At 46.5% G+C, this 27,796-nt stretch overlaps 1 protein-coding gene across 3 annotated transcripts in view; it reads left to right on the top strand.

Moving 5' to 3' along the window:
• The first annotated feature begins 687 nt into the window (after positions 1–687).
• Positions 688–27,796, top strand: part of PLCL2 (phospholipase C like 2) — a 174,305-nt gene continuing 147,196 nt past the window's right edge. For all 3 annotated transcript variants that reach the window (XR_004323273.1, XM_032488909.1, XM_032488919.1), the window contains exon 1: positions 688–1,042. Coding sequence is in view for 2 of the 3 variants with exons in the window: in XM_032488909.1 (XP_032344800.1) it covers positions 722–1,042 (321 nt within the window). In the remaining variant the exon portion in view is untranslated. The remainder of the gene's footprint in view (positions 1,043–27,796) is intronic.

Here is a 27,796-nt window from a genome sequence, read left to right as displayed (position 1 = left end):
CAGGAGCAGCCCCGGCCCGCCTGCCCCCCCCGGCGCCGCCGGCCTCGGCGAGGACCCGGGGGGACGTGGCGGGGCCGGGCGCGCGACGGCCTCTGGGGGGTAGTTGGGGCCCGCGGAGACTCCCGTGTCGCCTTCCGCCCAATTGGGGCCGCGGGACCCTCGGGGGGCGCCTGCCGCTTCCCGGCGTCCCGAGCCTGGGGTGGGCGCCGGGGTCCCCGCGGTGGGTGCTCTGACCCTAGGGTGGGTGCCCCATACCCCAGGGTGGGGGTCCCGTTCTCTGGGGTGGCCCCTTTTCCCCGGGTGCGGTCCCGTTCCCCCGGGTGGAGTCCCCGTTCCCTCGGGGTGGGGTCCCCGGTCCCCCGGGGTGGTGCCCCAGTCCCGTCGGCGCGGGTGTCTTTGGCGCCCGTGGCGCGCGTGTCCAGAGTGTCTCCCTCCCCAGGTGCCGGGCCCGGGGCCGCCGGAGCGCTGACTGTGTCTCTCTTCTCCCCCTGCAGGAATCTTCCGTTAATCCCGCCGCCGCGACTCTCACCGTGCGCGAGGCGAGCTCGGAACAAACAGCACATCTAAATTAGAAAAAAAAAAAAAAAAAAAAAAAAAGCGGAAGAAGCGGCCGAGGCGGCGGCGGCGGGAGGAGGAGAGGAGGAGGGGCCGCGCGGCCCGAGGCGGCGGGGACGCGGGGACGCGGGGACGCGGCTTTGTGCTGGCGGGTCGCGGGGCGCCCATGGCGGAGTGCGGCCGGGGGGGCGCCGCCGGCGGGGCCCTGCCCACCTCCCCGGGCCCGGCCCTCGTGGCCAAGGGCGCCCTGAGAGCCGGAGCCGGGGAGGGCGGCGGCGGGCGCCTCGGCCACGGGCGGGCGCGCTATGACAGCGGCGGGGTTTCCAACGGAGACTGCAGCCTCGGCGTGTCCGGGGACGATGCCCGGGCCAGCCCCGCCAGGGGTCCCCGCGGCGCCGCGCTCGCCCCGACCACCGGCCCGGCCGCCTGCCCCCTTCCCCGGGAGAGCAAGCCGGGCGGCCTGCCTCGCCGGAGCAGCATCATCAAGGTAGGTGGGAGAAGGGCGCTCGTCGCCCACCCCAGCCGTCCGGGGGTGGGGGTGGGGGTCTTTCCCCGCGAAAGGTGTGGTGGTGGCCGGAGGAGGTCGTGCGAGGAGCCCCGTGCCAAGGGGCACCATGGGTGCACCGGTGCTTGGGGTGGTTGAGCGGGGATTGGGTGCAAATGGCATTTGGAGAATGGAGAGGTGGTCCCCGGAGTGCCGGGAGCAGTGTTGACATCCCCGGTGGAACTTGGGGCTGTCACCTCGCCCTGGACTGGCCTGAAATGATGGCCTGTATTTGCTTGGGCAGGGCACCCTTCCTCCTGTGGTTGGCTAGGCTGGTTACAGACTCCCTGTAAGCTTCCTATTGTGTGTTAAAAACAGTTAGTGATCATGTGAAAACATTTTCTTTAAAATCTCAGGCAGTGAACAGAGATTATTTAATAGATTCCTTCTGATCTGTCTGCCGTTGCCTCTTGCAAACGGTTAGACTCCAAGGGTGCAAAAATCTGAGAAATGATGCAGGTTTCTGAACAGAAATGCAGATTTCGGCTTTCTTAGGGTCAAAAGCGCTAGGAAATTACAGCTGTGCAGTTTTATCTTTTCCTTGCTGCAGTAGGCAGGCCTCCAGTTCTGTGGAGTTCTGTTTCGGGCAGTTTGCTTGATGAGGATATCTTCTGCCTGGTGGTATTTAGGAGAAGGAAGTTGCAGTTGTTTTGTGCATCTTAAACTCAAGAAGTAATATTAGGAACTCCTGGGTTGGTGGTGGTTTCATTCTAATATTGCATTTTGGTCTACAGTGTAAAGATATTTCTCGTGACATGAAGTGAAAAAATAGTTGATGAGCTCAGAGTGGAGACCTAGGCAGGACAGGGCTCTTTGGGCTCAAGTTTGGAGCAAATATGAAAACGTTGCTCTCTGAAAATCGAGAGGTTACCAGGACAGTGAGCCGCAAAGCACCTTGACTGGGCTGCACCCACCCTTCCTGTGGTGGGTTATGGGTGGGAGAGAGGGCAGGACCAGCCACAGTGAAGAGATTTGGTGCTAGTGGTATTTGAAATGTAATTGGACCTCCAGAAATCTTCTGAGTACCGTGTAGGTGTCTGAGGGTGCAATGAGCTTCTGCAGTTATCTCGTGAAACATACCACCTTGCTACTCTATGTAACAGGCAGTTGTGAAACTGCTTTCCGCTTTGTCATCGGTTTGCCCAGTTTATGTCTGGGCAAGGGTACAAGTGAAGGGCTTAAAGATCAAATGTATTAACTGTCTGCTGCAGGAGTTCAGAGTTGAATGAAGGGAAGCCAAGTATATTTTTTGCTGCCTGCCCAGCTTTTAGTGACTTCTGTTTTCTGTTACTCTGTAGCTTATGTTATTATGGAAGTTGCTTTCAGCTGTGGATGATGTAATCAGTGCCATTAACAGAGTTACCTGTCACATCTGTTTTTATTGGTTGCCAGGTATTGGGGGTGGTTTTGCATTGTGGTGTTCATGGAACTTGAGGTGAAAATTCCAAAGATACAAGCGTACCACATTTGAGCTCCTCTCCCTCAATTTTTTGGAGGGCCTGTTTTTGTACTTTTTCAAAAAAAAAAATTCAAATTAGTGTCTGTAACGGGATTCACAGTGTAACTTATTTATTTACAATAGCATCTGTTTTAATTTTAATTCATGGGAGATTAGGAAGAAGAGTGGTTCGCCAACATTTCTGATCTGTGGGATTGAGAACTTGTTGGTAGATATCATTTCTTCACTGAATATTCTAGAAACACTTGGGGAAAGGATGAATTATTCAGAAATCATTGGAATTTTGAAACTTTCCCAGGTACCTTGGTCATTTTTCTTCTTTCTAATGAAGGCAGGTGGTTCCCTGTTTGCAGCTGTAGCCCATTACTGGGACATAGGAGGGGGTCAGCGGACTGCTTCTTGAATTAATGAAGAAACGGTAGCGAAGGACATATTTTCTCTATATTCTGAATTTATAAAATGGCTGGTTTTGGATTTACCAGTCTCATATCTTGTCTGTTGCCTTGTACCTCCTGAGATGACTTGAGTCCTTTTTCCTGACTCTGTGATCGGTTTGCATTTTCTTAAACACCCTTTAAAACCTATGGAAATAGTGTTGCAAGTTGTTTAAGCCTTGGTTATAGAAAAGGAGTATGCTATATTTAAACAGGTAATTACTCGGTACTTCTCTTCAGTTGGCACCTTGAAGGATCAAGATTTTAGAAATGTAGTGTGGCATTTTCTAAAGACATGACAGCCTCGAGCTAATAGCCTAATAGAATGAAGAGCTCTTTTACTTTGATATCAAATTTCATACAGCAACGAATAGTGCACAGGCATTTTTGTCGCATGAATGGCAGAGCTACATTTCACTTTTGTTGAAAAAAAAATAATCAACAGCTGAGCAGAAGCCCACGTGAAAAAGCACTGGTGACCTCTTTCCTTGGTTTCCTTGGTTTTTGAATAAAGGGATGAATGCAGTCAGAGGGTGGGAGGGGAGAGGCGGGGGAAGGTTAGTAAGCGAAGTGAGAGCTGGGGGCAGAGGCCAGTGTTTTGTGGGGGGGCATTTGTTGAAGTGTGGGCTCTGCCTGTTTGCTAGCTTCCATCTTCATTGCAGGCCTGACCTCCCTCTTAGGTGGAGATCTCTGAATCAGAGGGAGAAATAACAGCCGAATTGGGATCAACATTGGGCAGGGAAGGGGGACTGTTGCTGAGATGCAGGGCAGAAGCAGAAATCCACTGTAGGCTGACCAGAATTATATTCCTTATTTAAAGTTATTTCTTTGGAACTCCATCTGTTTGTAAATATGGTGTTGAGTGAGAAGTTGTTGTAAAACTACATTTTCTGCCAAAATAGATGCACACATCTATACTGAACGAGCTTGTTGGTTCTGGTAACAGTGTTGATGGAAATGCGGGGTGAGCAGCCTTGTGGGACCTTGTATAAGTACCCGGTGAAGGTAAATACATCACAGAACTGATCGCCGGACTTTTCTGCTTTTCCTTAGCTTATGGGAACTAATGTGACACTTTCTAGATTATTTGCAAAGGCCCATTACTAGATTTTTAGGGAAGGAGCCATTATGTTTGTCATCTTAAGTAATCTAGTAAACGAAAACCTCACTTTCATTTTCTCTTTCCATATTCCATTTCATCACATCATGTAATATAATCCACACTTTATTTTGAAGCAATTAATTTGGTTAATTGTTCAGATGGCCTTCATCTTTTACAAATAGCTCAATCCTTTAATTCAAGAGCTTGATCTAAATATAGGAAGTAATATTTTAGGCCTTGGATTCCTTTTTAATTTTTGAAATCAGTAAAAAATTTAAGGTCTATCAGTTTGGATGGTTTATTTTAATCAAAACTAATTAAATGTGTTGGTTGGTACTTTAAAAGATGTGGTGTAATTTGTATAAAGTAAAAATCACTCTTGTTGGTGCCTGGTTCTATGAAATATGACGAATGCACACAGTCACGTAATCACCACCACAATCAAGATGCAGAGCAGCTCTGTTGCCTCAGAAAATTCCCCGAGGCCGTTTGTAGCCTCCGCTCTGTCCCCCACCCCCAGACCATTGATCTGGAGTACTTTTTTCATAAATAAGAAATACAGCCATTGTATTATTTTGGTGTTAAATGTAGTAACAACGGCCACTGTTAATTAAACACTTCTTATGTGCAAAACACACAAAAAGTGTTTGACATGATTCTGTGACTCGATCCTGCACCAGCCACGGAGGCTGAAGGAAACCAGAGGTCAGAGAGGTTAACCGCTGGCCTGGGTGCCAGAGCGGGCTGTGGTACCCCACTGGGGTGCGGCTGCACTCCGCTGGCCCCTCGAGTTACACTGGTGGTGTTAGTAACTTTTTTGTATAGTTGAGGTAGCATCCATGGTCTGGAAACACCAGATTGGATTTTCCCCTTTAGACGTAGGGGATATTTGAGGGGAAAGGGGCTCTCTGTTCTGCGGAGAGAAGAAGTTGACAGATAGCATTGCCAGGCAGCTGTCTGGTCACCTGTTACGGCTGCTTGACCCAAGCCTCCAGCTTCTGTGGGACGGAAGGTCTGACCTTGCCCAGGGTGACAGCCCTTACGTTTTCTAGTACCGTTATTGCTGCTATTACAGTATCATGGTGGGGAGGAGAGATGCTTTTACTCACTTGATCCCCAGCTTGATGCCTGGTCCCCCAGTGCGGGGAATAAGCCGGCTTTTCACATCTGTTACACATGTTTAAACAAAATAAGGAAAATGTACATGCAGATATTTTGTTGGTCTGTGGTTTAAATAAACTGGACTCTTTGCGGGCAGAAGCTGGGCTGTATTTATCAGTTCTGCACAGAAAGCGAACACACAATAACTATTTTCTGAACTTTATCTTAAAAATGATATCTGCATTTGACATGAAACTTTTTTTTTTTTGAATAGTGGCGGGTGGGGGTTGCATGCCCAGCAACCTTGTGGGCATGTCATAATTATTCAGCAGACAGTAAATGCATCACAAAGTGAATCTGGACAGACAGGCAGCCTGGGTCACTGAGGTCAGAAAAAATCTGGTGGCCAGTCAGCCTCTCCCCACTTGGCTTTGTATGGATGCATTTCAGGTCGCCCTGGTTGGGTAACTGCTGACAGGCCGCGGGTCTCAGCCTCTCAAAGAGCTTTCGTCACGATTCAGAGTTCAGTTTCAAAAGTCATCAGAGGGTGTTCATTTCCAAACCCTAAAAATTACTTACCCCATTTGCTTTTTCCCTTGCCTCTCTTCCCACCTCTCCTCCAGTGATGCTTGACTGTCGGGGTGCTCTGCTTAGACAAGTGACAGGAAGTTGTTTATTTTTTTAATTGCTGATCTTGGCCACTCCAGTTACTTTCTTAGAATGCTCTCTCCCAGAATCTCTTTAGTTCCTTTTATAGTGCTGTGTGCTCTGCAAGGGGCCTAAACTAGACTGTTCCTTTTTTTTTTTTCTTTCTTTTTCTTTTTCTTTCTTTAATGCTCAAGTTACCCATGCCTCAGTATTCGACCAAATAGGGCAGTGTTATTTACAGCCTCTGTGCAGGTATAAATGAATTGCCAGCGTTCATGATTTCTGTCCAGACTATTTTATACAAACGTGTCTAAGAATAGACGCTCCGTTCCTTATTAACACTGAATGTTGGCTGTTATTACCTACTCATCTACCAGACCTCTGGATTCATTTAGCTACTTTTAATTTTATATGAATGGATTCTGTAGTGCAGAAGACACTCAGATATTTTTACCAGGGAAGCCACAGGATCCGCCCCTGTGAGACTGCAGCTGCCTGGCCAGCGGATTGTGCTGCTGCTAATGGTGAATCCAGGGGGTTCCACCTGCTTGGGTGTGAGCAGTGACTCAGGCACGTCCGAACCCCCAGGGGAGTTTCAGCAGGACCTGCTTTCCTCGTGTCAGGATAATTCCATAGCTTTAGGGTGCTCCGGGGATACAATTAATTACGCTGAGCTTTAGCGGCAGGTGTGTGAATCGTCCAGCCTGCTGGCAGGGCCCTTGGTGCTTACCTGTTTCCAAGTGGCGGCGGAGGGCGGGGGGCTCAGTCACACGGCGGGGGCAGGTAGGGGAAACACATTCTGGCCGGTAATCTCAGCGGGGCTGTGCAGACAGACCACCTTTCATTGTGCTTCACAGACACTGCGGTTTTTAGACATTGAAGGTTGGTGGCATCCCCGCGTCAAGCAGATGTATCGGCGCCATTTTTCCAGCAGCATTTGCTCACTTGGTGAACCAGTGTCACATGTTGGCACGATGTCTCAAAGTACTTCATTATGATTGTATTTGCCACGGTGATCTGTGGTCAGTGATCTTTGCTGTAACGACTGCAGTTGTTTCTGGGCGCCACGAACTGTGCCTGTATTAGACGGCGAACTTAATCCATAAATGTCGTGTGTGTTCTGAGGCTTTCTCTCCCTCTCCCCGGCCTCTCTGTCCCCTGAGACACAGCAGTACTGAAACGAGGCCAGTTAGTAACCCTACAACGGCCTCAAAGTGTTCAAGTGAAAGGGAGAGTCACATGTCTCTCTTTTAAATCAAAGGCTAGAAATGATCACACTTGGGGAGGAAGGCGAGTCAGCAGCCCAGAAAAGCCGAAAGCTAGGCCTCCTCTGCCAGCCGGCCAGGTTGTGAATGCAAAGGAAGAGTTCTTGAAGGAATTTAAAAGTCCTGCCCCAGGGAACACACCAGTGATAAGAAAGCAAAACAGCCGTGTTGCCGACGTGGAGGAAGTCTGAGTGGTCTGAGTAGAAGGTCAAACCAAACACCACGTTCCCTTAAGCCAAAGCCTCGTCCTGAGCAAGACCCTCACTCTCTTCACCTCTGTGAAGACTGAGAGGTGAAGAAGCTGCAGAAGGAAAGTCTGAGGCCGGCAGAGGTTGGTTCATGAGGTTTAAGGAAAGAAGCCATCTCTGCGACGTGGAAGTGCGAAGTGAAGCCGCGGGCGCTGACGCAGGAGCTGCAGCAGGTTCTCAGGAAGGTCGAGCGCAGAGCCCTTGTGGAGGTGCCGCGCTGAGCAACAAGGTTTTTTGATGTAGAGGGAGCAGCCTTCTACTGGAAGAGCATGCCGTCTAGGACTGTCATAGCCGGAGAGGACAAGTCAGTGCGTGGCTTCCAAGCTTCACAGGACAGGCTGACTCTCTTGTTAGGGCCATTGCAGCTGGTGACTGTCATGTGAAGCCAGTGCTCCTTCACCATTCCGAAAATTCTGGGGCCCTTAAGATGATGCTAAATCTCCTCTGCCTGTGCTCTGTAGACTGAACAACAGGCCTGGATGACAGCCCGTCTTTTACAACGTGGCTTACTGACTATTTTAGGCCCCCTGTTGAGGTCCGTTGCTCAGAAGAAAGGACTCCTTCCAAGATGACTGCTCCTTGACGGTGCACGTGGTCACCCCAGAGCTCTGCTGGAGAAGGACAGCGAGGTTCATGTTTCCCTGCCTGCTCGCACGGCACCCAGTCTGCAGCCCGTGGATCAAGGGGTCGTTTCAACTTTCAAGCCTTATTACTTAAGAAATACCTTTTGTGAGGCCACAGCTACCATAGGTAGTGGTTCCTCTGATGGATCCGGGCACAGTCAGGTGTGAAAACCTCTGGAAAGGATTCCCCAGTCTAGATCCAGGAAGAACATTCATGATTCGTGGGAAGAAGTCAAAATATCAGCATGAACAGGCGTTTGGAGGAAGCTGATCCCAGCCCTCATGGATGACTTGGAGGGGTTCCAGACTCAGTGATGGAGGTGACCGCTGATGTGGTGGGGACAGGAGGAGAACTGGGATTAGAAGTGGAGCCCGAAGGTGGGGCTCCGTTGCTGAATCTCAGGAAAAAACTCGAGTGGATGAGGAGCTGCTTTTTATGGATGAGCAAAGAAAGTGGTTTCTTGAGATGGGATCAACTCCTGGTGAAGATGCTGTAATAGTTGTTGAAATGACAAAGGATTTAGAACGTGACATCAACTTTGTGAAGAAAGCAGTGGCAGGATTTGGAGGATTGAGTCCAATTTTGAAAGTTCTTCTGTGGGTAAAACACTGTCAAGTGCATTACATGCTACAGAGGAATCGTTCGTGGAAGGAAGAGTCAGTTGATGGGCATACTTCACTGTTGTCTTGTTCTAAGAAATTGCCATACCTTCAAACTTCAGTGACGACCGCCCTGGTCGGGCAGCAGCCACCAGCACAGAGGCCAGACCCCCCCACCCACAGCCTGCAAAAAGATTACAACTCGGAAGACTCAGATGATGGTTAACCTTTTTTTTTTTTTTAACCACTAAAGAATTTTTAAATTAAACTGCGTATATTGGTTTTTTGGACACAATCCTATTGGACACTTAATAGACTACAGTATAGTGTAAAGATAACTTTTATATGCACTGGAAACCAGAAAATTCCTGTGACTCACTGTACTGCGATATTCGCTTTTTCGAGGTGGTGTGGAGTGGAACCTGCAGTAACTCCGAGGTGTGCCTGCACCCTGGGGCTTGGTCTGTACTCAGGACTTGCACATCTGGATGATTCAGGAGGCAGGATACTGGTGGGAAAAATAGAGGGTGTGAAGTTAGCTGCTTGGATCAGGTTGTGGCTCCCTCTCTTCTTTCTGTTAGCCTTGGGTACGATATGGAAGTCTGCACGTTGCGTTCACTCATCTCTAAATTAGAATACCCACCCCATCGTGTTGCTGTGAAGATTAAATGAGACGATGTGCGTGGAATGTTCAGATCAGCGTGTGGACTGTAATAAGTACTCAATGGGCGGTACCTAGTATGTTTGATTTTCTGCTTTTTAGTTTTTCATATAGAGTTGGCCCTGAGCTGAGCAGACTAGTGTAGCTTCATCCGAGTTGGAGAGCACTAGCACTGCCATCTACATTTTGGAAGTTTCATCGTTTGAAATCCAGAGAACGTACCCTGGTAAATTTCTCAGACTTGTTGTGAAGGTGCCGCGGGAAAGATTCTGTTTTGGTACTTTCCTCGATCAGATGTCTCAGGCCAACCATGCACGCATCTCGACAGCCCCACTTAAATGAGCAGAGGGTACTGACCGTTAGCTTTGTGGAGCCAAGCACCCAGATGGCCCGGGACAGTCCAGATTTGCAGCCTTTGTCCTGACAAAATCGTTAACAGTGCCTCCTCCCGCGCCCAAAGGTGTCCCAGTTTGGATGAGAAATGACCTGGTCACCCTGCTTATCTGCTTTTCACGAACTCTTTGTTACAGCCTCTGCTGGAGCCCTGGGAAACTGCTCTCTGTGCCTGAACCTGGCCTTCCTGTTTATCTACCTTTCTTAGCTTGGAATGCTTTCCTAGGGTTTTGCTCAGTGAAGCGCCGCTCAGAATGATCTGTTTCTTTGTCTGCCTTCCAGCCAGCACTCTGCCTGTCTCTCTCTACAGCCCTGTTTCCTTCTGCCTCATAGGAGATTTCATGTTTTTCACCTTGGATTTATGAGAACACCTAGTTTAACGTCTTGTGCGAAAGCACGGACTTAAGTATGCATTTGTGGAATGAAAGTATGAATGGATGAAGAAGCGGACACGAATGACATGACTCATCCTAGGAGTTTGATGGAGATGTTATTTAGACTTAACTCCAACTGGTTTTGTTTGGGATATAAAGCTTGGTGCGCTGTGTATTTCAAAGAAGAAACTTGTGTCATGTGCAGAGTTTTGGGAACAGTCAAACAGAAGGAAATAACTTCACTGAAGTTGGGTCCAGGAATTTGGCTGGCTCCAGAATTGTTCTGCAAGATGTTAATATAAGTGATCTGTTCCTTTTGTGCCCCTGAAATAAGACTAGACCTTTGGAATTTTCTTTTGATTTATGTTCTGCTGTCGAAGTTTAAAAAGCATGGCTAGCGAGCTTTATTGTTTGTTAAGATATTTGATCTCTTTTCTAGTATTTGGTTTCTGTAAGTGATAGCTTTAGTTCCTGTTAATCTTTAAGGAACTAAATTACTTAAACTTTTATCATCATTAATATTGGACTGTCAAAAGGTATTTTTTAGAAGCGCTGTGGAATTAATGCTAAAAAAGAAAGTAGGTAAGGAATATAGAGTTGTACAAGTAGGATCCTTGACCCCTCAGCATGTTCTGTCATATAATGTGAGAAATACTACCTTTTGCTGCAAATCAAGAACCAGGTGAAGAAGAGATACTTGGAGATGCTTTCTGTGCATCATCTCATGCCTCAAGACTCCCCCCACCTACAAGGAGATATTATCATTCATTCCCTAATTTTATGGACAAGGAAACCTCTTCCTCGAGGTGTGGGAATTCCTGAGCAAGGCCACAGAGCTTGTCTGGGCCGAGCCAGCGCTCAGGCAGTTTGATGGACGTGGAAGCCCACACTTGCCCTACTCCACCCCCTCCTCCCACCTCACCTTCTGTAACGCATCTTTGACTTGCCCTTTATTTTTCCTCCTTGCCCAAGGCATTCTGGCTCCACGATCATAGCAGTTTCTATCAGTCCTAAAATAGATGACCGATTTTTGATTAGGAGAGTTTGACATTTTGTGGCTGAATCTTGGGATGAGGCCAACATGTCCCTAATCAATAAACAGCCATAGCCATGGTCCTGTCCACTATGCCGTAGGGTTAGGCTGATCCACAAACCAGGGTTTTGTTTGTTTCCTCTCCTCTCTCCATGGATGGATTTCAAAGCAATTTTTTTTTTTTTTTTTTAGGAGAGGGTCATTTTCCACTTTTCTTTCTTTTTAACAAAATTTGATTTACAGTTATATACTTCTTAGGGTCCTAGCAGGTAAAACACATAATGGCTAGTAACAATTTGTTTTTAGGTGCACTTTTTCTATAGTATCTGTTCCATTATTGTTTTGGAATTGTCAAATAATTACAAAATGATAGAATATGTTTATGCCTTCAACACATTGCTATGAACTCAGTATTCAGGTTTCTTCTGGGAGTATGCTAAATAGACTAATTTGGGAATAGCAGATATTCCCATCCCAGAAGCCAAGCAGCTGGATTTTAAAGTGATTAATAATGTAAATTCACGGGATTTTCAGAACGGAAAGAGAGCATGTAAAATTCTTTTGTAGTTAGAGCTACGCAGGGCCATCCTGATGAGTACATTTAGCTCCTAGCTATGGTTGAGTTCTTTTATTTGCATATTAGCATAACAGAATTGGAAAAAAATTGTTATGTAATACTGCAGTATATGAGTATTAATAGAACAAGATGTGGTCTTCCAAACGGCTATTTTTGAGAATTTGTTTTTGGTTTTTTTTTTTTTTTTGCTATAGATAGCCGCATGTGTACAACCTTGTGCGTGCCGGCATATACTCTGAAGACTCCGTCTATAAATAGTAAAGATTAAGAGCAAGCCAAATACTATAGCGGTGGCTGACACGAGTCCTGTCTCATGAGACTGATGGGTAGCAGGTGTCCGCTCTCCACTTTGAAAACGCCCGGGAAGGGGCAGGCTGTCTTTTACGAGCGTTGCTGATGAAGTGTCTGTTGCTCTTAAGCAATTAGTGTGGCCACGGAGGGATAAGTGACCTGGTTTGCAGCCACCGTTAGAGTCACAAGCGAGAGTCTCCATATGGTTCCCTGCTACTTTCTATTTTTTATCGTCCTCCTAAGCTCTGATGTCCTGTGGACATAAGTAGATGTAATTTTTCAAACAGTTAAAATGGTTGAATGTCTATCCTTGAAGGAAATGTGGCAAGTTGCTAAGATTTTTATTTCTATGAGTCCATGCTAATAGATTATATTAAATACCAATGGACTTTTCCGGGGGTTTTCACATGGGGACTAATAGGATTCCTGATGTCATGCTGGTTTTAAGGATGTGTTTATCTCTTCTTTATCTGTGGAGATTTTGGTGGTTTGTTGAAAGAATCTTCAGGGCCCTTTCAGGACTTTTTCTGGTTTATGTATATTCCCAAAAATGTTTTCCTATATGTGGAAATAGGGTCACGAGTAGAATTACTGTCATAGAATATGTGTATGCTCAGCTTCAGGACATCCTGTCATGTTTTCCTAACCGGCTAAACCCAGTTGACACACCCACCAGGTTATGTGAGTTCTAGTTGCTCTAAATGCTTTTTAATACTCAGGATGGTCGGTGGTTTTTGTTTGTTATTAAGTCGTATTTGAGACAGTTATGTAATGCTATCTCAGTGTGGCTTTTAGGTTGCAGTTCCCAAATGACAAGGGATGTTGAGCACTTTTTAATATGTTTTCTTGGCCATTAGGATAGTCTTTCTAAAATACCTACTCAACCCTTTTGCCTATTTTTTAATAATTGGGTTTTTATATTTTTAAAAAATTGATTTGTAGGACTTTTTTACGTTTTCTGGCTGTGTCTTTTCTGTGATTTGTGTATTGGAAATTTCTTCTCCTGGTGTGTGACTTGTCTTCTCACTGTCTGAAGTGGCACTTCTGAATGAATAATAATTCTAATTTTAGTGAAATCCAGTTCATCAGCATTTTTCTTTATGGTTGTCCTTTTTGTGTCCTGTTTAAGGTATCATTACTTAGCTTTAGACCATGAAGATATTCCTGTAATTAACTTCTAGAACCTTTGTTTTTCACATTTAGATCTACGATCTGGAGTTTATTTTTGTGTATGGTGTGAGGTAGGGGGTCAATATTATCTTTCCATATAAATCTCCAGTTAGTTAATTCAGCACCATTTATTTGAAAATACCGTTTTTCCCTATTATACCACATTGGCCCTTTGTTGAGTGACTCTATTCGTGTAGGTTTGTTTTGGAGTCTGTTTTGTTACATCGGTCTATTTGCTTATTCTGTGTTCACTGTCTACCTTACTGGGTAGATACCCAACAGACATTATTGTCTATTTGCATATCAAAAGATATGTACAAAAAGGTTTGTAGCAGCATTAGCTGTAACAGCCTTAAACTGGGAACAACCCAGATGCTCTTCTTACAAAGTAGCATATCATTCAATGGGATACCATAAAGAAAAAAGAGACAGACAGACAGATAGGGAGAACAAAAAAGAGTGGATGGCGGCTACATGGACGTCTCTCGTCTCTCAAATATAATGTTTAAGGAAAGAAACCAGACACAAGAGAATACATGTTGTATGATTCTATTTATATAAAGTTCAAAATCAGAAAAGCCACTTTGTGGTGACAGAAGCCATAATAGTGGTCACATCTGAGGGTAATGACCAGGACGCAGAACCCAGGGGGCTTCTGGGTGTCAGTGATTTTTGGTTGCTGGATCTGAGGGTGGTTCTAAGAGTGGACAATTTGCAAAAATCTATTGAACTGTATGCACTCGTGATTTTTCTGGAGGTATAGCATACTTTACTAAATACGTTGATTTGTGCAATTGTGAAAATTAACCAAATTCAGATACTTACTGGCTGCCTCACCCTGCACTATTTAGGACAGCGTCTTTCATAGTGTGCTGCTGTCTGTGGATCAGGGTATAGAGTGTCTTTTTCCTGCAGTGGAGCTGGGGGCGACCTGATGGAGCCCTGAGCTGAGCAGTGGTGTGGAGGGCAGGTTGGTGGGGGGTGGCACTGGCTGGACTGGCATAGCATGGGGACGGGGTCTTTCCTGGACTGTGTTGAGAACAGGTCATGAGCTGGGCCTGGGAGTGGGGGTTGACATACTAGTGAGGGATGTGTTGGTCCCTGGGGTCATCTCACACTGGGGTGACCGCTGGGAGTTCTGCCAGTTTGTTTGGTGTGGTTTTGCATGTTTTAATCCCTCCAGGTGCGCTCAAAAGGTTTCATACTCGAAAGTGTGCTGCTCCTACAAGACTTTGAGAACCACTCAATTGTGGAGAACCTGTTCTCTGTGAGGCCGTTTTCTAGATAGCACTTTTTGTCTCAAAACCAGTTAACAAACAGAAGCCAGCTATCCAGGTTTATAGACAAAAGCGAGCGTTGTTGGTTGACCACGGAACAACAGTCTCCCTGGGACCCCCGGTGGTCAGCAGAGATTTGTTTGGCTCTGCTGAGCGTTTACCTTGTCCGGTCTAAACTTTCTTTGCAGTGGGAAGAACGCCAGGGTCAAAATGGGTCACACTGGAATTGTCAGGATTCTGAAACATGCTAATCTGAAGGTTCACCCCAGTCCAATTAAATCAGAGTTTCTGTGATTTTCCTAAAGCACCCTGGGAGATTTTCAGGTGCAGCCAGGGGTGAGAATTGCTGAAACCTTTCTCAGATGTTGGGACTTAAACTGTTTAGCTCTGTTAGATACGAGAGAACAGGCAGCCCCAGGATCCCCCAGGTGACAAACATGGGTGCTCCCGTGGCTGGCAGGGCACAGCGCGGAAGATTCAGACTTCAGCGGCCTCAGTGCAGCCTTGCCTTCAACCAGCTGAGTTGCCTTTTCTGTGAGGGGATGTATAGAATATCAGCCAAGCGCCCCTCTAGCAAGTCAAATTTGGAGAAATCGATTTATATGTGAAAATGATGGTCTGTCCTCTGTGCTAATCGTTGTACCAGAAGCATAGACAGACAGACAGACAGACAGACAGATAGATATTTTTGTTTTGAACCAGACAGGAAGGTTTTGCTTTATTTTATTTTATTTTTTTGGAATCATCATTTTTTCCTATTGAGTTTTTAAAAAATCAGACAAAACAAAAACACTGCTATGTGCAGAACATGGTCCCAAATGCTGACACTGCTTTTATCAGTCTCTTCAATCTGTATTTTCTTTTTTTTATTGAAGTATATTCAGTATACAGCATTGTGTCAATTTCTGGTGTGTAGCATAATGTTTCAGTCATACATGTACATACATATATTCTTTTCATATTCTTTTTCACTATGGGTTACTGCAGGATTTTGAATGTAGTTTCCTGTGCTGTACAGTATGAACTTGTTGTTTATCTGTTTTATATATAGTAGTTAGTATCTGCACATCTCAAACTCCCAGTTTATCCCTCCCACTCCCTTCCCTACCTGGTAACAATAAGTTTGTTTTCTTTGTGAGTCTGTTTCTGTTTTATAAATATGTTCATTTGTATCTTTTTTTAGATTTCACTATGAGTGATATCATATGGTATTTTTCTTTCTCTTTCTGGCTTACTTCACTTATATGATGATCTCCAGGTCCATCCATGTTGCTGCAAATGACATTATTTTATTCTTTTTTATGGCTGAGTAGTATTCCTTTATATAAATACACCACATCTTCTTTATCCAGTCATCTGTCCATGGACATTTACGTTGTTTCCATGTCTTGGCTGTTGAATGTATTTTTGATCCAAATGAAGGAGTATGTTGTGTCAGTACCTAAAAAGGCCCTGGATTCATTACTTGGAGCCTTAATCTACCCAGATTGATCATCACTGTGCAGCCACTGTCTCCTGGTCTGTCTCTTGGCCCTTTTCCATCCCACACGAGGGAAAAGACATCTGTGCACCCATGACATCCTGCATCGTGGAAGAAGAGCCCCTGCAGGGGGATATTTTTTGAAAGAACTAATTGGACCGAGGCACAAGCATTATTTCTACTAAGAGGTGACTGTACATGTCACACTTGGCTGAAAAGGGTCCTCAATTTTCCTTTGACTACCTCGGGTGGTGATGTGCAGTAAAAACAGTGTTTAACTCATGGAAGTTTATAAATTGACACTTGCCGGACTGGTGTCTCTTTGTCCAGGTCATTTATGCTAGGAGGAAGAGAACAGTCTGGTGATGCTTCAGTGCACCCCACGGTGGTGGGCTGGCAGTCTGCACAGGTGTGTCCTGACTTTTGGGGGAACATCTCCCGTCTGAGTGCTGTGGTGTTTTCCTCTGGCCACACGGACGCTTGCGGTTAGGAGGATGAACCTTTGAGCTCCCAGAGCATCTATAAAACATATCTCACAGACTGCCGAGCAGTAACATGAGAACATGAGTGTCGCAGGTTCATAGTCTTTGTGACTTGGTGTGAATGCTTTGTCTCCAGGACTTGGCAGCTCTATTAGCAGATCATCGTTAATTTGTTTTTAAATTAAATTTTATTTTTGTAAATTCCCATGCAGCTGTATGCAATGATAGACAGCGATCCTGTGTACTTCACCCAGTTTCCCTCAGGTACCATCCTGCAGAACTGTAGCGCTCTGTCACAGCAGGGCGTTCGCATCGGTCAAGTCAAGATACAGAAAATGCCTGTTATCACAGGTTCCCACACGTCCCCCTTAAACAGACAACTTCACCAACTTCCCTCTTCTGCCTCCTCCTTAATCCCTGCCAACCACTAAGCAGATCATCATTACTTACCTTATTTATCCTTTTAGGTCAACTTCTCTCTCTTCCAAATCAAGTTGAGTTGCTATTCCAGAAGAGAAGTGGGGTCCCCTTGTCCTGGGTGCAAAGGCTTCGGAGGGTCTTCAGTCCCTAGAGACTGGAGGGGACCCCACAGTTTGGCCACAGAGAAGTGGTGTTGAGCCTTCCTGGTTGGGATGGGGACCCACTTATTAACACATACGTCTCTAATGGCAGTTGTATGTACTCGCTGGTAAACAGGAGGCAGAGTGGAAATGAACTCTAACATCCTTTGGGGGAGACAGTCTACAGCCTGTGAGAAAGCTGAGTGCGCCGTGGTATTTACCAAGCTGAGAGCTGGAGAGGTTTCCTTTTCTGCAGCGTCAGTAGCTGGGTCTTCTCACCCATATTCTTTGTTAGGGAAGGAAGTATTGCCGAAGAATATTTTCAAATAGTTCAATACCTGTTTCGCTTCAAAGAATACCTGCCTTTGATGAGCGATACCCCGAGGGTCCTGGAAGCAACAAAGTGAAGGCAAAGGGAGAGAAACAGACAAACTGTGCTGTGCTGGGACCCTTACTTAGGAGCAGAGAAGGGGGAGGGTAGAGCTCAGTGGTAGAGCGTGTGCCTAGCGTGCATGAGGTCCTGGGTTCAATCCCCAGTACCTCCATTAAAAAAAAAAAAAAAATAATAATAATAAATAAACCTAATTACTTCCCCCCTTCAAAAACACCAAAATAAAACAAGGTTGTTCCTTAGACGCAGAGGAGAAGTGTCCTTCCTTTCTGGCAGCACCCTGACCTGGGTGCGTTTATCCTGCTGTTCTCATCAACCCTGGTGGCCAGGCAGCAAGGTAAAACCGGGAGGAAGATGGCTTAGAAGAGGTCACCAGAGTAATGGGCTGTGAGAAAGCTCCTGTCCCCACGTGGAGTTGTCCAGCTCTCAGGAGCACCTGGGGCCACAGGACCTGTACATTGTGTTCCTTCAGAAGCGCACTTTTAACCTCTTGTAAACCAGGGCCCCGAGGGAGAATGATAGAATGGTACAGGTAAGTTTGCAGAGGAGGCCTGGGGCTGGAGGCCCCAGCCCAGCGATGGTGAGGGCAGGGGTGGACAGTGGGGGGCTGCAGAGGTCAGTATCTTGGCAGGCCTGCAAGTCCCTGGTGGCCCACAGTGCTGGGCCAGGGCACGCTGGGGAGCATTTAGTAGGAGGCTGTGCTTCCTGGGTGGTGGAGACGAGAACAGAGGTGTAAGGAAAGGTGCGGTCAGCTCTTTGTCTGTGTCTGTTGAGGTGATGCCCCCTCATCCCCCATAACGCAACTGCAGGGGCCCAGTTCACCTTAGTGGTGGGTGGGAGCTCGGCCCCAAAACATGCCGTGGGGCTGCGGCCACCAGAGCCCCGTGGAGCGTGCACGGGCAGCATCAGTAGACAGGTGTGAGAACTGGACCGGCCGGGGCACGTCAAGAGTGGGAGCAGCCGTCAGGCACCTGCGCTCGCAGCCCGGCTGGTGGTGTGTGTACAGAGGACTGGGAACCTCGCCTTAGGCTTTTCTCCTGCATCTGAACAGAGCAGACTGTTGGGGTCATGTTTAAAACCAGCCACAAAAGGGCCTCAAGGACGCAGAGAGGCTAACTTCCCCTGCTCTCTCTGCAGAGGTTCAAGCCTGAGGCGTGGGCCCCAGTTCTGGGCTCGGGGCACTGCTCTGTGGGGACCAGGAGCTGCAGGTGCAGAGTCCTGGGCTCAGACTCAGGGGCTGTGCCTCCGCCTGATTGTGGATGTCACCCGGGCCCGGAGGAGCTGCCTCTCCCTTTTCACAGAGGAAATGCATGAAATCCAGTCTGCCGGATTCCTCACGTGTCTTCTGGGCGCCTGGGTCCGTGTTCTGGGAGTGACTGATGTGGTAAGAGAAACCTGTGCAGACTTGGGGAGGATCTGTCGGTCTGGATGATACCATGGCCGCTCTTTTACCTTCAGTTCTTTGCATAAGAAAGATCTGCGCAGTTCCCGCAAGTTGACTCATAAATCTGTCCAACTCCTCGCTCCCCTTCCTAAAAACCCTAAGGAAGGACTCTGTCCCGTTTTAAAGGTCACATTAAACCACCCCTCCCTGCTTACCATCCATCACTCACATTTCTGTTTTCCCTTATTTGAATATCATGTTTTGGTTTCACATTTTTAATTTGTTTCACTCTGGCTTCGGTTTACTTACTGTTTCAAATGGAAATGCTTCAGCCCAGGCCCCGGGCCTTGTCCCCCAGCCCATCACTTTTACGATTTTTCAGCACTGGGAGCTGGTGGGTTGGCGTGACTGTTTCCGTCCCCACCAGGGCAGAGCCACTGAGGTCTTAATCTCAGAGTCATGACAGGTTCTGTTATGAGCTAAGCAGTGACTGTGATACTGAAGGAAAAAAAAAAAAAACAAAGGTTTTTCTGGACAAAGATAAAAATTCAGAGAAGAATTTAGAAAGTCTCTTAAGGCAAAAACAATCATTTTAAATACAGCTGTTTCTGTATTTTTAGTATTTTTCAGTGGACTTGAAAAGACAATCCAGTTTTTAACTAATGAAATAGCAAATTACACATTATTTCATTCTCATAGAGAGTATCCCATTGAAGACAAAATCTGAACTTTCAGATTGTTTTGAGTTTTAAGAGAATTGGCTTAACTCTCTACATTTCATTATATTGTCTATAAATAGAAATACAGCGCTGTTAATTTATCTGCCCACTTCTTGATTTTCCTAATGTTTTCAAAGAAGTTTAAAATTCCTAAAGCGAGATGTTATGAAGACATAACACAGTGGTAGCGACGATTCATAACCAAAAAAAAAAAAAAAAAAAAAAAAACCCAAAAACTGGGAAAGTCCGTGTGTGAGCTCATACATAATGCCTCACACTGGCACAGTTCTGTCTTTGCCACCAGGCACTTGTAACATCAACTTAGTTTACCCTCACGACTTTCCTGTGCGGTGGACGCCCTTCGTGCCTCCCTTTTCCAGGTGAAAAAGTCGACCCCTGTGTCAGCATGGCTGGGCTGGGGGCGCCGGGTCTCTGCCCCGCGCCCCATCCTCCTCCTCTCCTCCGCCCAGGGACCTTCACATGTTGAGTCCCTGTCAGCTGGGCAGGAGGCCCTCCCTCCCCCGCTGAATTAACAAGACACAAAAATAGCAACCCAGGCTCATGGAAGGTAACCTAAGGGTAGCAGCCCTCGGCCCCTCGGAGGAGGTGGACTTTCTGGCTGATGGAAAAAGTGAAGAGCCGCTTTTCTGCTGTGAAGGGAACTTAAGTGTCGTGCCTGGAACATTACCTAGATAAATTCACCGCTTCACTGCTTATTCTGATAAGGCCAAGCATCTGGACGTCCTTGAAGTTAAAAAAAAAATTCTTGCGCTAAATTTATTTAGCGAGTCAGAACTCTTCCAGGAAAGTCACAGCGTGCGTCCCGCCAGTCTGCAGGCCACCTGTTGCTCTCGGGAGCCGCAGGGGAGGTGCTGCCCCCGGTGACTGAAGACCCTTGGGCCGTGGGGGCTGCGCGTGCCAGCTGTGCGGGGCAGTCCTCTTCCCAAGGCCGTGTGGACCCGGTGCAGGTGGGGTCAGGGGCGCGGGCTGCCTCCTCTGAGCGGGGAGCGCAGGGGGTGCCGCGCCCGCAGCCCTGACTCCGGGAGCGGGAGCGCAGCGCCCCGAGGATGGGCTGCCGCGGGCCGGGACATCTGTGCCGGCCGTGCCGCCCGCTCCGCCCTCCTATCCTGAGCAGGCTGTCCTCTCCTGGCGTCTTAGAGACACCTCTCGGCCTTGTCCTTGGGACCTGCACGCCGGCCGCCCGCCCTCTGTTAGGGTGGGGCTGCCTTCTCCCCTCTGCCCTGCCTCCTGATCCCATCCCATCCCCTCCCGCCCTTGTGTTTAACCTCTTCCGTCTCCCCATCAGCCCGGAAACACGCTCAGGTTCTCAACAGTCGAGAGACGCGAGAACCTTCCCTCTTCAGCTGCGTCTTGAGCGACTGTCTGCGCCCTCTGCTCCGTCCCCAGTGCTGGCGTGGACGCGCCCCGCCCCTCCCTCCGACAGGGCCCGCAGGGCTCATGGTGCGTGGGCTTCCTTCTCTGATCCGAGCCTCCTCCCCAGCAGAGCGCAGTATGTTCACGGGGACCTTGGCAGTGATGCCTCTGGCTCAGCCTCGCCCTCCAGCCCAGGATACAGCTGTCACTCAGCACCCTCCAGCCCATCACCCGGCATCTGACTGCAGCACTCCCTGCCTCCCCTTCCTTACCCTGCTCCCACCCTCCTGTCTGGTCCTTTTCTGCAGCTGTGCAGTTTGGCACATGGTACCACCATCCATTCTCCTTTCTTTGTGGTCACAGAGTCAGTCTGGATGAAAGAGTATTTTTTAAACTCTCTTTTCTTTTTTGTAAGTTCTTTTTCTTTTCTTTCTTTTTCTTCTTTTTTTTAATGGAGATACTGGGGTTTGAACCCATGACCCAGAATGAAAATTCCTTTTTTTAAAATTTTTTTATATTGGCGGGGTAGGAGGTAATATGGTTTGTTTATTTATTTATTACTTTAATGGAGGTACTGGGGATTGAACCCAGGACCTTGTGCACGCTAAGCATGTGCTCTACCCTTGAGCTATACCCACCCTCCCCACCCCGAGTATTTTTTTTTTAAGGGATTGGAAAGCCTAAGAAATTATAGCAAGCTCTTCTTTCATAAGAAAAGTGCTGGCATTTACCTTTTTTAATTTAACGGTTCTGATGTATATTGCTATTAAAACCAAGTAAGTGGGGGAAAAAAAGCCCTAAGTGCACAGTTTCTATAGTAAGAACATAGGCTTACTGAATTAAAGTGATTTGACTCCTAAGTATAACTTTCTCTTTAATTTTCATTCCAGAATGGTTTGGAGGGAATCATTCAGGTATCTAGGTAGTCATCTGCCTCTACCCTCAACCTCTGTTAATCTTGGAGAGTCTCTCATCATTATTTGCCATGCGTTGGTTCACTTAAAATTGCAAAGAAAAATTTTTTTTTTATTGTTGAAGTATAGTCAGTGTACAATGTTGTGTCAGTTTCTTGTGCATAGCATCATGTTTCAGTCATCCATGTACATGCATATATTCCTTTTTCAAATTCTTTTTCATTATAGATTACTACAGGATATTGAATGTGGTTCCCTGAGCTATACAATATAAACTTGCTGTTTATGCAAAGCAAATTTTAATTGGTATCACTCAGAAACACTTGTTTCTTACAGGAAAGGTGTTGTAAGTTAGGAATGGGCATATCTGTGAGCCAGAGAGGGGCCATTTTTAAGCATTTTGCAAAGGAGAATCTACATGAAGAACTTATTTTCTTTTAAGGTTTCAGTTTGGAGTCTGGTCCTCTTTGAACAAGGGCAGCAGTTATTATTCTGGGACCTATTATGTACAATTTTTTCCTCATTGATTTCTTTCCTATTTCTTTGAAATTTATGTCTGTGAAAATTTCTTGTGTGTGCCAGAGATATTACTAAGCCATTTTGCTGCAGGTGAGTATCAGGGGAGATGGAATGAATGATACTCTGCATGGGCTGGAGGTCACCACTGGAGTGACAGTCATGTTACAGAACTGGTTTAGTTCTCCCTTGATAGGCGCTGTTCCCCCGTGAGACCACGGACATCTGTCTCTTCTTATGTTGGAAAATGCTGAAGACAGCAAAGGACATGGGAGCTCCAGCCCTTTCGTTATCCTTTCGTGGCTGAATATGATGAGGCGTGAAACCCTGTGTGGGCTGTCCAGCAAGACCCCTGCCAGGGAAAGCGTGGGGTCAGGAGGGGCTCTGGCGCACTCGGCAGTAGGTCCTTGGATGCTGAGAGGATGGAGCAGAGGTTCAGCAGGTGATGTTTCGCACAGCCAGGTGGGGGAAGCCACACCCGCCCAGAGGCCTGTGAAGCTTTATTTCTGAGAAGTAGTGCTGGTTTTGCAGCTGGGGGTAGAGAAGAGAGTTGAAGCAGCCTCTTTCCCAAGGCGCCACACACGCAAGGCTGCCGCGTTCCTCCTAGTATTTTCGGTTTCGGCAGGACAGGTCCCTTCAGCCTGCACCCGGGTGAGCAGGCGGGCATCCTTCACTACAGCCACCTGATGATTTTCATGGCTTATGCATGTGTGACGTTTCAAAGACTTCATCTTTTGTGACCGCTTTTTGGAAAGTGCGGCAGCCACGGGTCTCTTTGACGTGCAGAACTGTGACAGTAATTCGAAGGCCTTGGTCCCATGAAAGAGGGCACATCTGGGCATAGGGCAGCCGGTCTGCCTTGGCTGCTTTGGTGATCAAAGTCCCAGGAGTCTCAGGAATGTAGCTTTCCGTGTCCCGCTCGGTTTTATCAAGCCTACCAGGCAGGACGCCTCGAAAACATCCAAGGCCGGCAAAGTTGTCAGGCTGGCCGGAGCCCAGCCATGAGCTTCGTTCATAATCTTAGATAGCGACCTGGACAGAAGATGGGAGCAGATCGTGGCATTCCTTTGGTTAACACACAGGCCAGACACGAGCAGAGTGTGTGTCAACAGGCACATTTGTGCTAAGAAGGGAAACCCCGTGTCCATGGGGAGGAGTTTACCGGCAGGTTGGCTTAAGTGGCGGGGCTCTGGCCCTCTGAGTGAGGCCCATCATTTAGTTCCAGGCCTTCAGTCAGCACGATCGGTGCTGATGCGGGACTGGGACTGCTTTGGTCCAGACACCATCCTGGAGGCAGATAACCAAGAACGTCTGCCAGCCAGAGGCAGGGACACGGCTGGGGTGGGCTCTTAGCCGGCAGAAGCCCGGAGCCCCCAGGAAGGACGGCAGAGGCTTTTGAAGATGATGTTGGTCCTGCCAGTCTCCCACTGAACCATGGACTGAATCCTGTCCTTGGTGACGGGGACAGCGTGGGGTGGAGAAAGGCCTGCAGTGTAGGGGCGCAGGCAGTGATGGGGGGACATGGAGCAGCAGGAGGAGGTTTGGGCACGCTCTGTCCTGCATATGCATGTCTCCGCTGCCAGTGGACTGGGCTGTGGGTCTGCCTGGCCCCGCACACCTTTCATCACTCAGACAAAAACTAGATGGTGAAGCTGATGAATCGTCAAAGGCTTGGACCCAATTTCAACCTCAGTATCAAAGCACAGTCGCTGCCTTCTAATTGAAATTTCCTTTTAGGATATAGTATACTTTCTGTTTGACATGCCTTCTTTAGATTTATTTCAGTTTTTTGGAGGGGGTGCAAGGAGCAGCCAGTTAGTTTCTGCATTTAAAATGAGAGTGAGAAGTATTATTATTTACAAAATTTTTAAATGTAAAAATCTTCTATGTGAAGAGAATGGCTTTGTAATGATGAGATTAATTGTATGCAAACATTTGTAGGTATGTGCCTGTGTTTCAGAGAGGTTTTCGGCAGTTTTCAAAGGCATTGGAAATTAAAAACCACCAAACAATTGATTCAGAGCGAGATGGTGCTGTTGCAGCTCCAGCTCAGTGTTTAAGCCTCATCAGGGTATGGACAGCATATGGGAGCCTGTTAATTCTGTGCGCCCGTCTTTGGAGGAGACTGGAGCTGGGACGGGTCCCTGCAAATGGGGGGAGAGTGGCTAACCAGTGCCCGTGACTTTCTGGTCCCAGTCAAGGCACCGCTAAGCATCTCGTGCTTTGAGGAACAGAGTCCAAGTGTAACTGGAGAGACTTCTGGGACAGGAAGGTAGCGGGGCTGCATACTGACTTCTGTGGGCCCAGTCCCCTTCCTTTGTGGGCTCCTTCCTCCATTAAAACGAAGTAAAAATTATATTTTACAACATTGTTGATATAAAGAATGTATATTAAAACATTTTAAAGTCTTTTTTATTCCTTCTGATTTAAAACATTTTTTCTGAGGGGCTCTTAAGAATATGTGGGTCTGTCCGTTGTACCTGCTGTCCGTGGGTAAGTTTTGGTCTTGATTTTCTTTCTAAAGTGTATAGAAGGAGTGGAATATACAAATAAATATGCTCTTTTTACATCCAGTCTATTATTCTTGAGTAAAGTTGAGAGAGGTCCCTGAGTGTACTGTGAACTTAAATTTTGGAGAGAGTTTTGCATTAGTTAATATGTAACTTGCATTAGTTAATATGTATCTTCAGTCTGGTTTTATTGTACTGTGAATTTTTGCTGAAGGAGTTCATTTTCAAAATTTTAATAACATTTGAGTTTTAAAAATTAAAAATTTATTGTATTACCATCCGTAACTAATATTCTACCGAATTTGAGATTTATCCCTTTGAGTATATGCAGTGGAAAATATTGTAAGCATTCCTGCCAGTTTATTTGTGTTATGAATATATAATACATTCTACATAATAAATTATTTTCTAAAAGAATTCAGCTTTATGGAGGAACTTGTGTATTTCTCCTCCTGATGCTGAGAAGTCTTCTATGAATTCTTTGAGTAAAATCCACTTTAAAAGATAACAGGCAATAATTTGTGACTTGGAAATTTCAGAGTGGCCAGGAAAAGTGTGCTAAAAATAGGAGCTGTGTTTATTTACCCTCTCCTCCACCCAGGCTAAAACATAGCTGTGTGGTTGCAGGCGTGGGGAAGGTCGATGGTGACTTGGAGGATGATGTTTTTCTTTTTTTCCCCCTGTTGCAGAGTTGAAGGAAGAGATCATCCTTTTAACTTCTGAATCCTGTTTCCTTTCTTTGACAACTCAGATGAATTATGTTCATGTGCTAGCATCTAAAAACGAGTTTGACTTTTACATTTGTTTGGGTTTCTTATCATCCTCCTTCCTTTTTATGTATTTCATCTAAGCGCTGTCCCACGAAAGGACAATTTGAACATTGTGGGTTTTACTCATAATTACACTTTCAACATTTGTCAGCTGATAATTTTACGTGTTCCTGTGTTTTTCATGGTAATCTAAAAAGATGGCTGCTTTTTTGATCATTGCGTTAAAAGGCCACGAGTTCAGTTCTTGTGCTGGTTTATGCCCTTGGCAGGACACAACTTCACAGGGCTGAGCACTGACCAGACAAGCCTGTCACTTGTGCCATGGATCACGAGAGCCCCGGAGGGGAAGTGACCAGCAGGGCCGCCCAGAGGTGTCACCCGTGTTACTGAACACGTCTGCCAGTATCAGGACCTCTTGCCCACGTGTCACTGCTTGTTCTCTCTGCAGCCCGGTGTGGGGGCGTTGGTGGTGCCAGTGGCCCAGGGCACTGCTCTGGGGGGAAGAGCTGATTTCTCAGGCTGAGGGCTCCGTTGGCGTGGCTGTGAGTCCAGGTGGGGTAGTCTCAGTTTCCTCGTCTCTAACATACGGACGTGGAATAATGAGATCCCCATCCCCAGCTTTTTGTGAGCATTCGATGTCACACTGGTAGCGCTCAGCCTTCCATGCGTATTAGTGACTGTGTTTGTGCCGAGTTACAGAGCAGCAGGCGTCTAACTGAGCGTTTCTGGGTCATGCCTTTCAGGTGGAATTGGACAGGTTTCTTTATCTACCTTCATAGAGACTGCGGGAAAGAAGTATTAGTTCACATCAGTAGATTTTTAGTTTAGTTGATCTCAAAACATGTTTCATGAATCTTTACTACATTAAAAACATTTTTCGTCCAACTATTTTATTTAAAAAAATTTTTAAATTTAATTTAAAATTATTTATTCATTTATTTATTGAGGGGGGGTAATTAGGTTTGTTTATTTATTTATTTATAAATAGAGGTGCTGGGGATTGAACCCAGGACCTCGTGCATGCTAAGCACACACTCTACCCCCAAGCTATACCCTCCCCTACTTCACTACGTTTTTTATTCTCATGTTATCTATTAATTCCAGTGTTTTATTCCAAATAATATTGAAGCAGGTATAAGTGAAAATGTAATTTTGTGGACTGAGTGGACTGATTTGGCACCATCAGGTCGACCTTCCTATTGCATATCTAACTCCCCCTCTGTCTTTCATGGGCTCTCTGTTTTCTGTGGGAACCAGACACAAATAGACAGAATGGTGTGGTGAATCCTATGTGCCCATCATTCAGCCTTAGAAGTTATCAGCTGAGGGCTTGTTTCCTCTGTAACGCCAACCCACTTATCCCCATCCCATATTATTTTAAAGCAAACCTCAGATACCACAGTATCCATAAATTTGTTTACACAAGCCACAATATCTTTATTATACCTAAAAATTAACACTGATTCCTTAATATCATCAAATATAGAGTCAGTTTTCAGATATCCAGTTGCCTTTCATATATCCAATTGCCTTTTTTCAAGCAAAAACATAAACGGTCAGAAACAGACAGACATAGAAAACAAACTTATGGTTCCCAAAGGGGAAAGGAGGGGGGAGGGATAAATTGGGAGTTTGGGATTTGTGGATACAAAATATATAAAATAGGTAAACAATGAGGTCCTACTGTAGAGCACAGGGAACTCTATTCAGTATCTTATAATAACCAATAAGGAAAAAGAATCTGAAAAAGAATATATATATATATGTATGTATAACTGAGTCACTATGCTGTACACCAGAAATTAACCCATTGTAAATTGACGATACTTCAATAAATATATTTATCTATAGTTTGTTTAATTTAGGGTCCACATCAGGTCCCACATGTTGTGGTTGGGTGGCATGTCTCTTAAGTCTCTTGGTCTTCCTCCCTGTCAGTCAGCCGTTGCCTGTGGGCAGGGGGACATGCATCCTGGGGTTTGCTGAGAGCTCTTAGCTGACAACATCCAGAGCAGCTGGGGCACTTGTGCAGAGCACCCGTGGTACCACTGCTCAGTGGAGAACTTCCAGGCAGAGGGAACAGCATGAGCACAGGCGTGTGAACGGCATGGCGCAGCACGTTGGCAGGGTGCTAGCGCCGTCTTGGAGGCGGGCAGCCTCGGGGAGGAGATGTCGGGGCTGCAGGCTGTGTCCCGGTTGTGGTTATTATATGTTTTTGATGCTGGTATCGAAATAGCTGGTGTATTCAGATGAAGATGAAATTAATAAAAATGTGATGGTAGCAGAGACTGTTGGAAATGATACAGTATATCAGCGCAACGCGTATTTTCTGGGAATGTCT

This window comes from Camelus ferus, chromosome 1 (genome assembly GCF_009834535.1).
Source record: "Camelus ferus isolate YT-003-E chromosome 1, BCGSAC_Cfer_1.0, whole genome shotgun sequence".
NCBI classification, from domain to species: domain Eukaryota; kingdom Metazoa; phylum Chordata; class Mammalia; order Artiodactyla; family Camelidae; genus Camelus; species Camelus ferus.
This window is presented reverse-complemented; position numbering and strand designations above follow the sequence as displayed.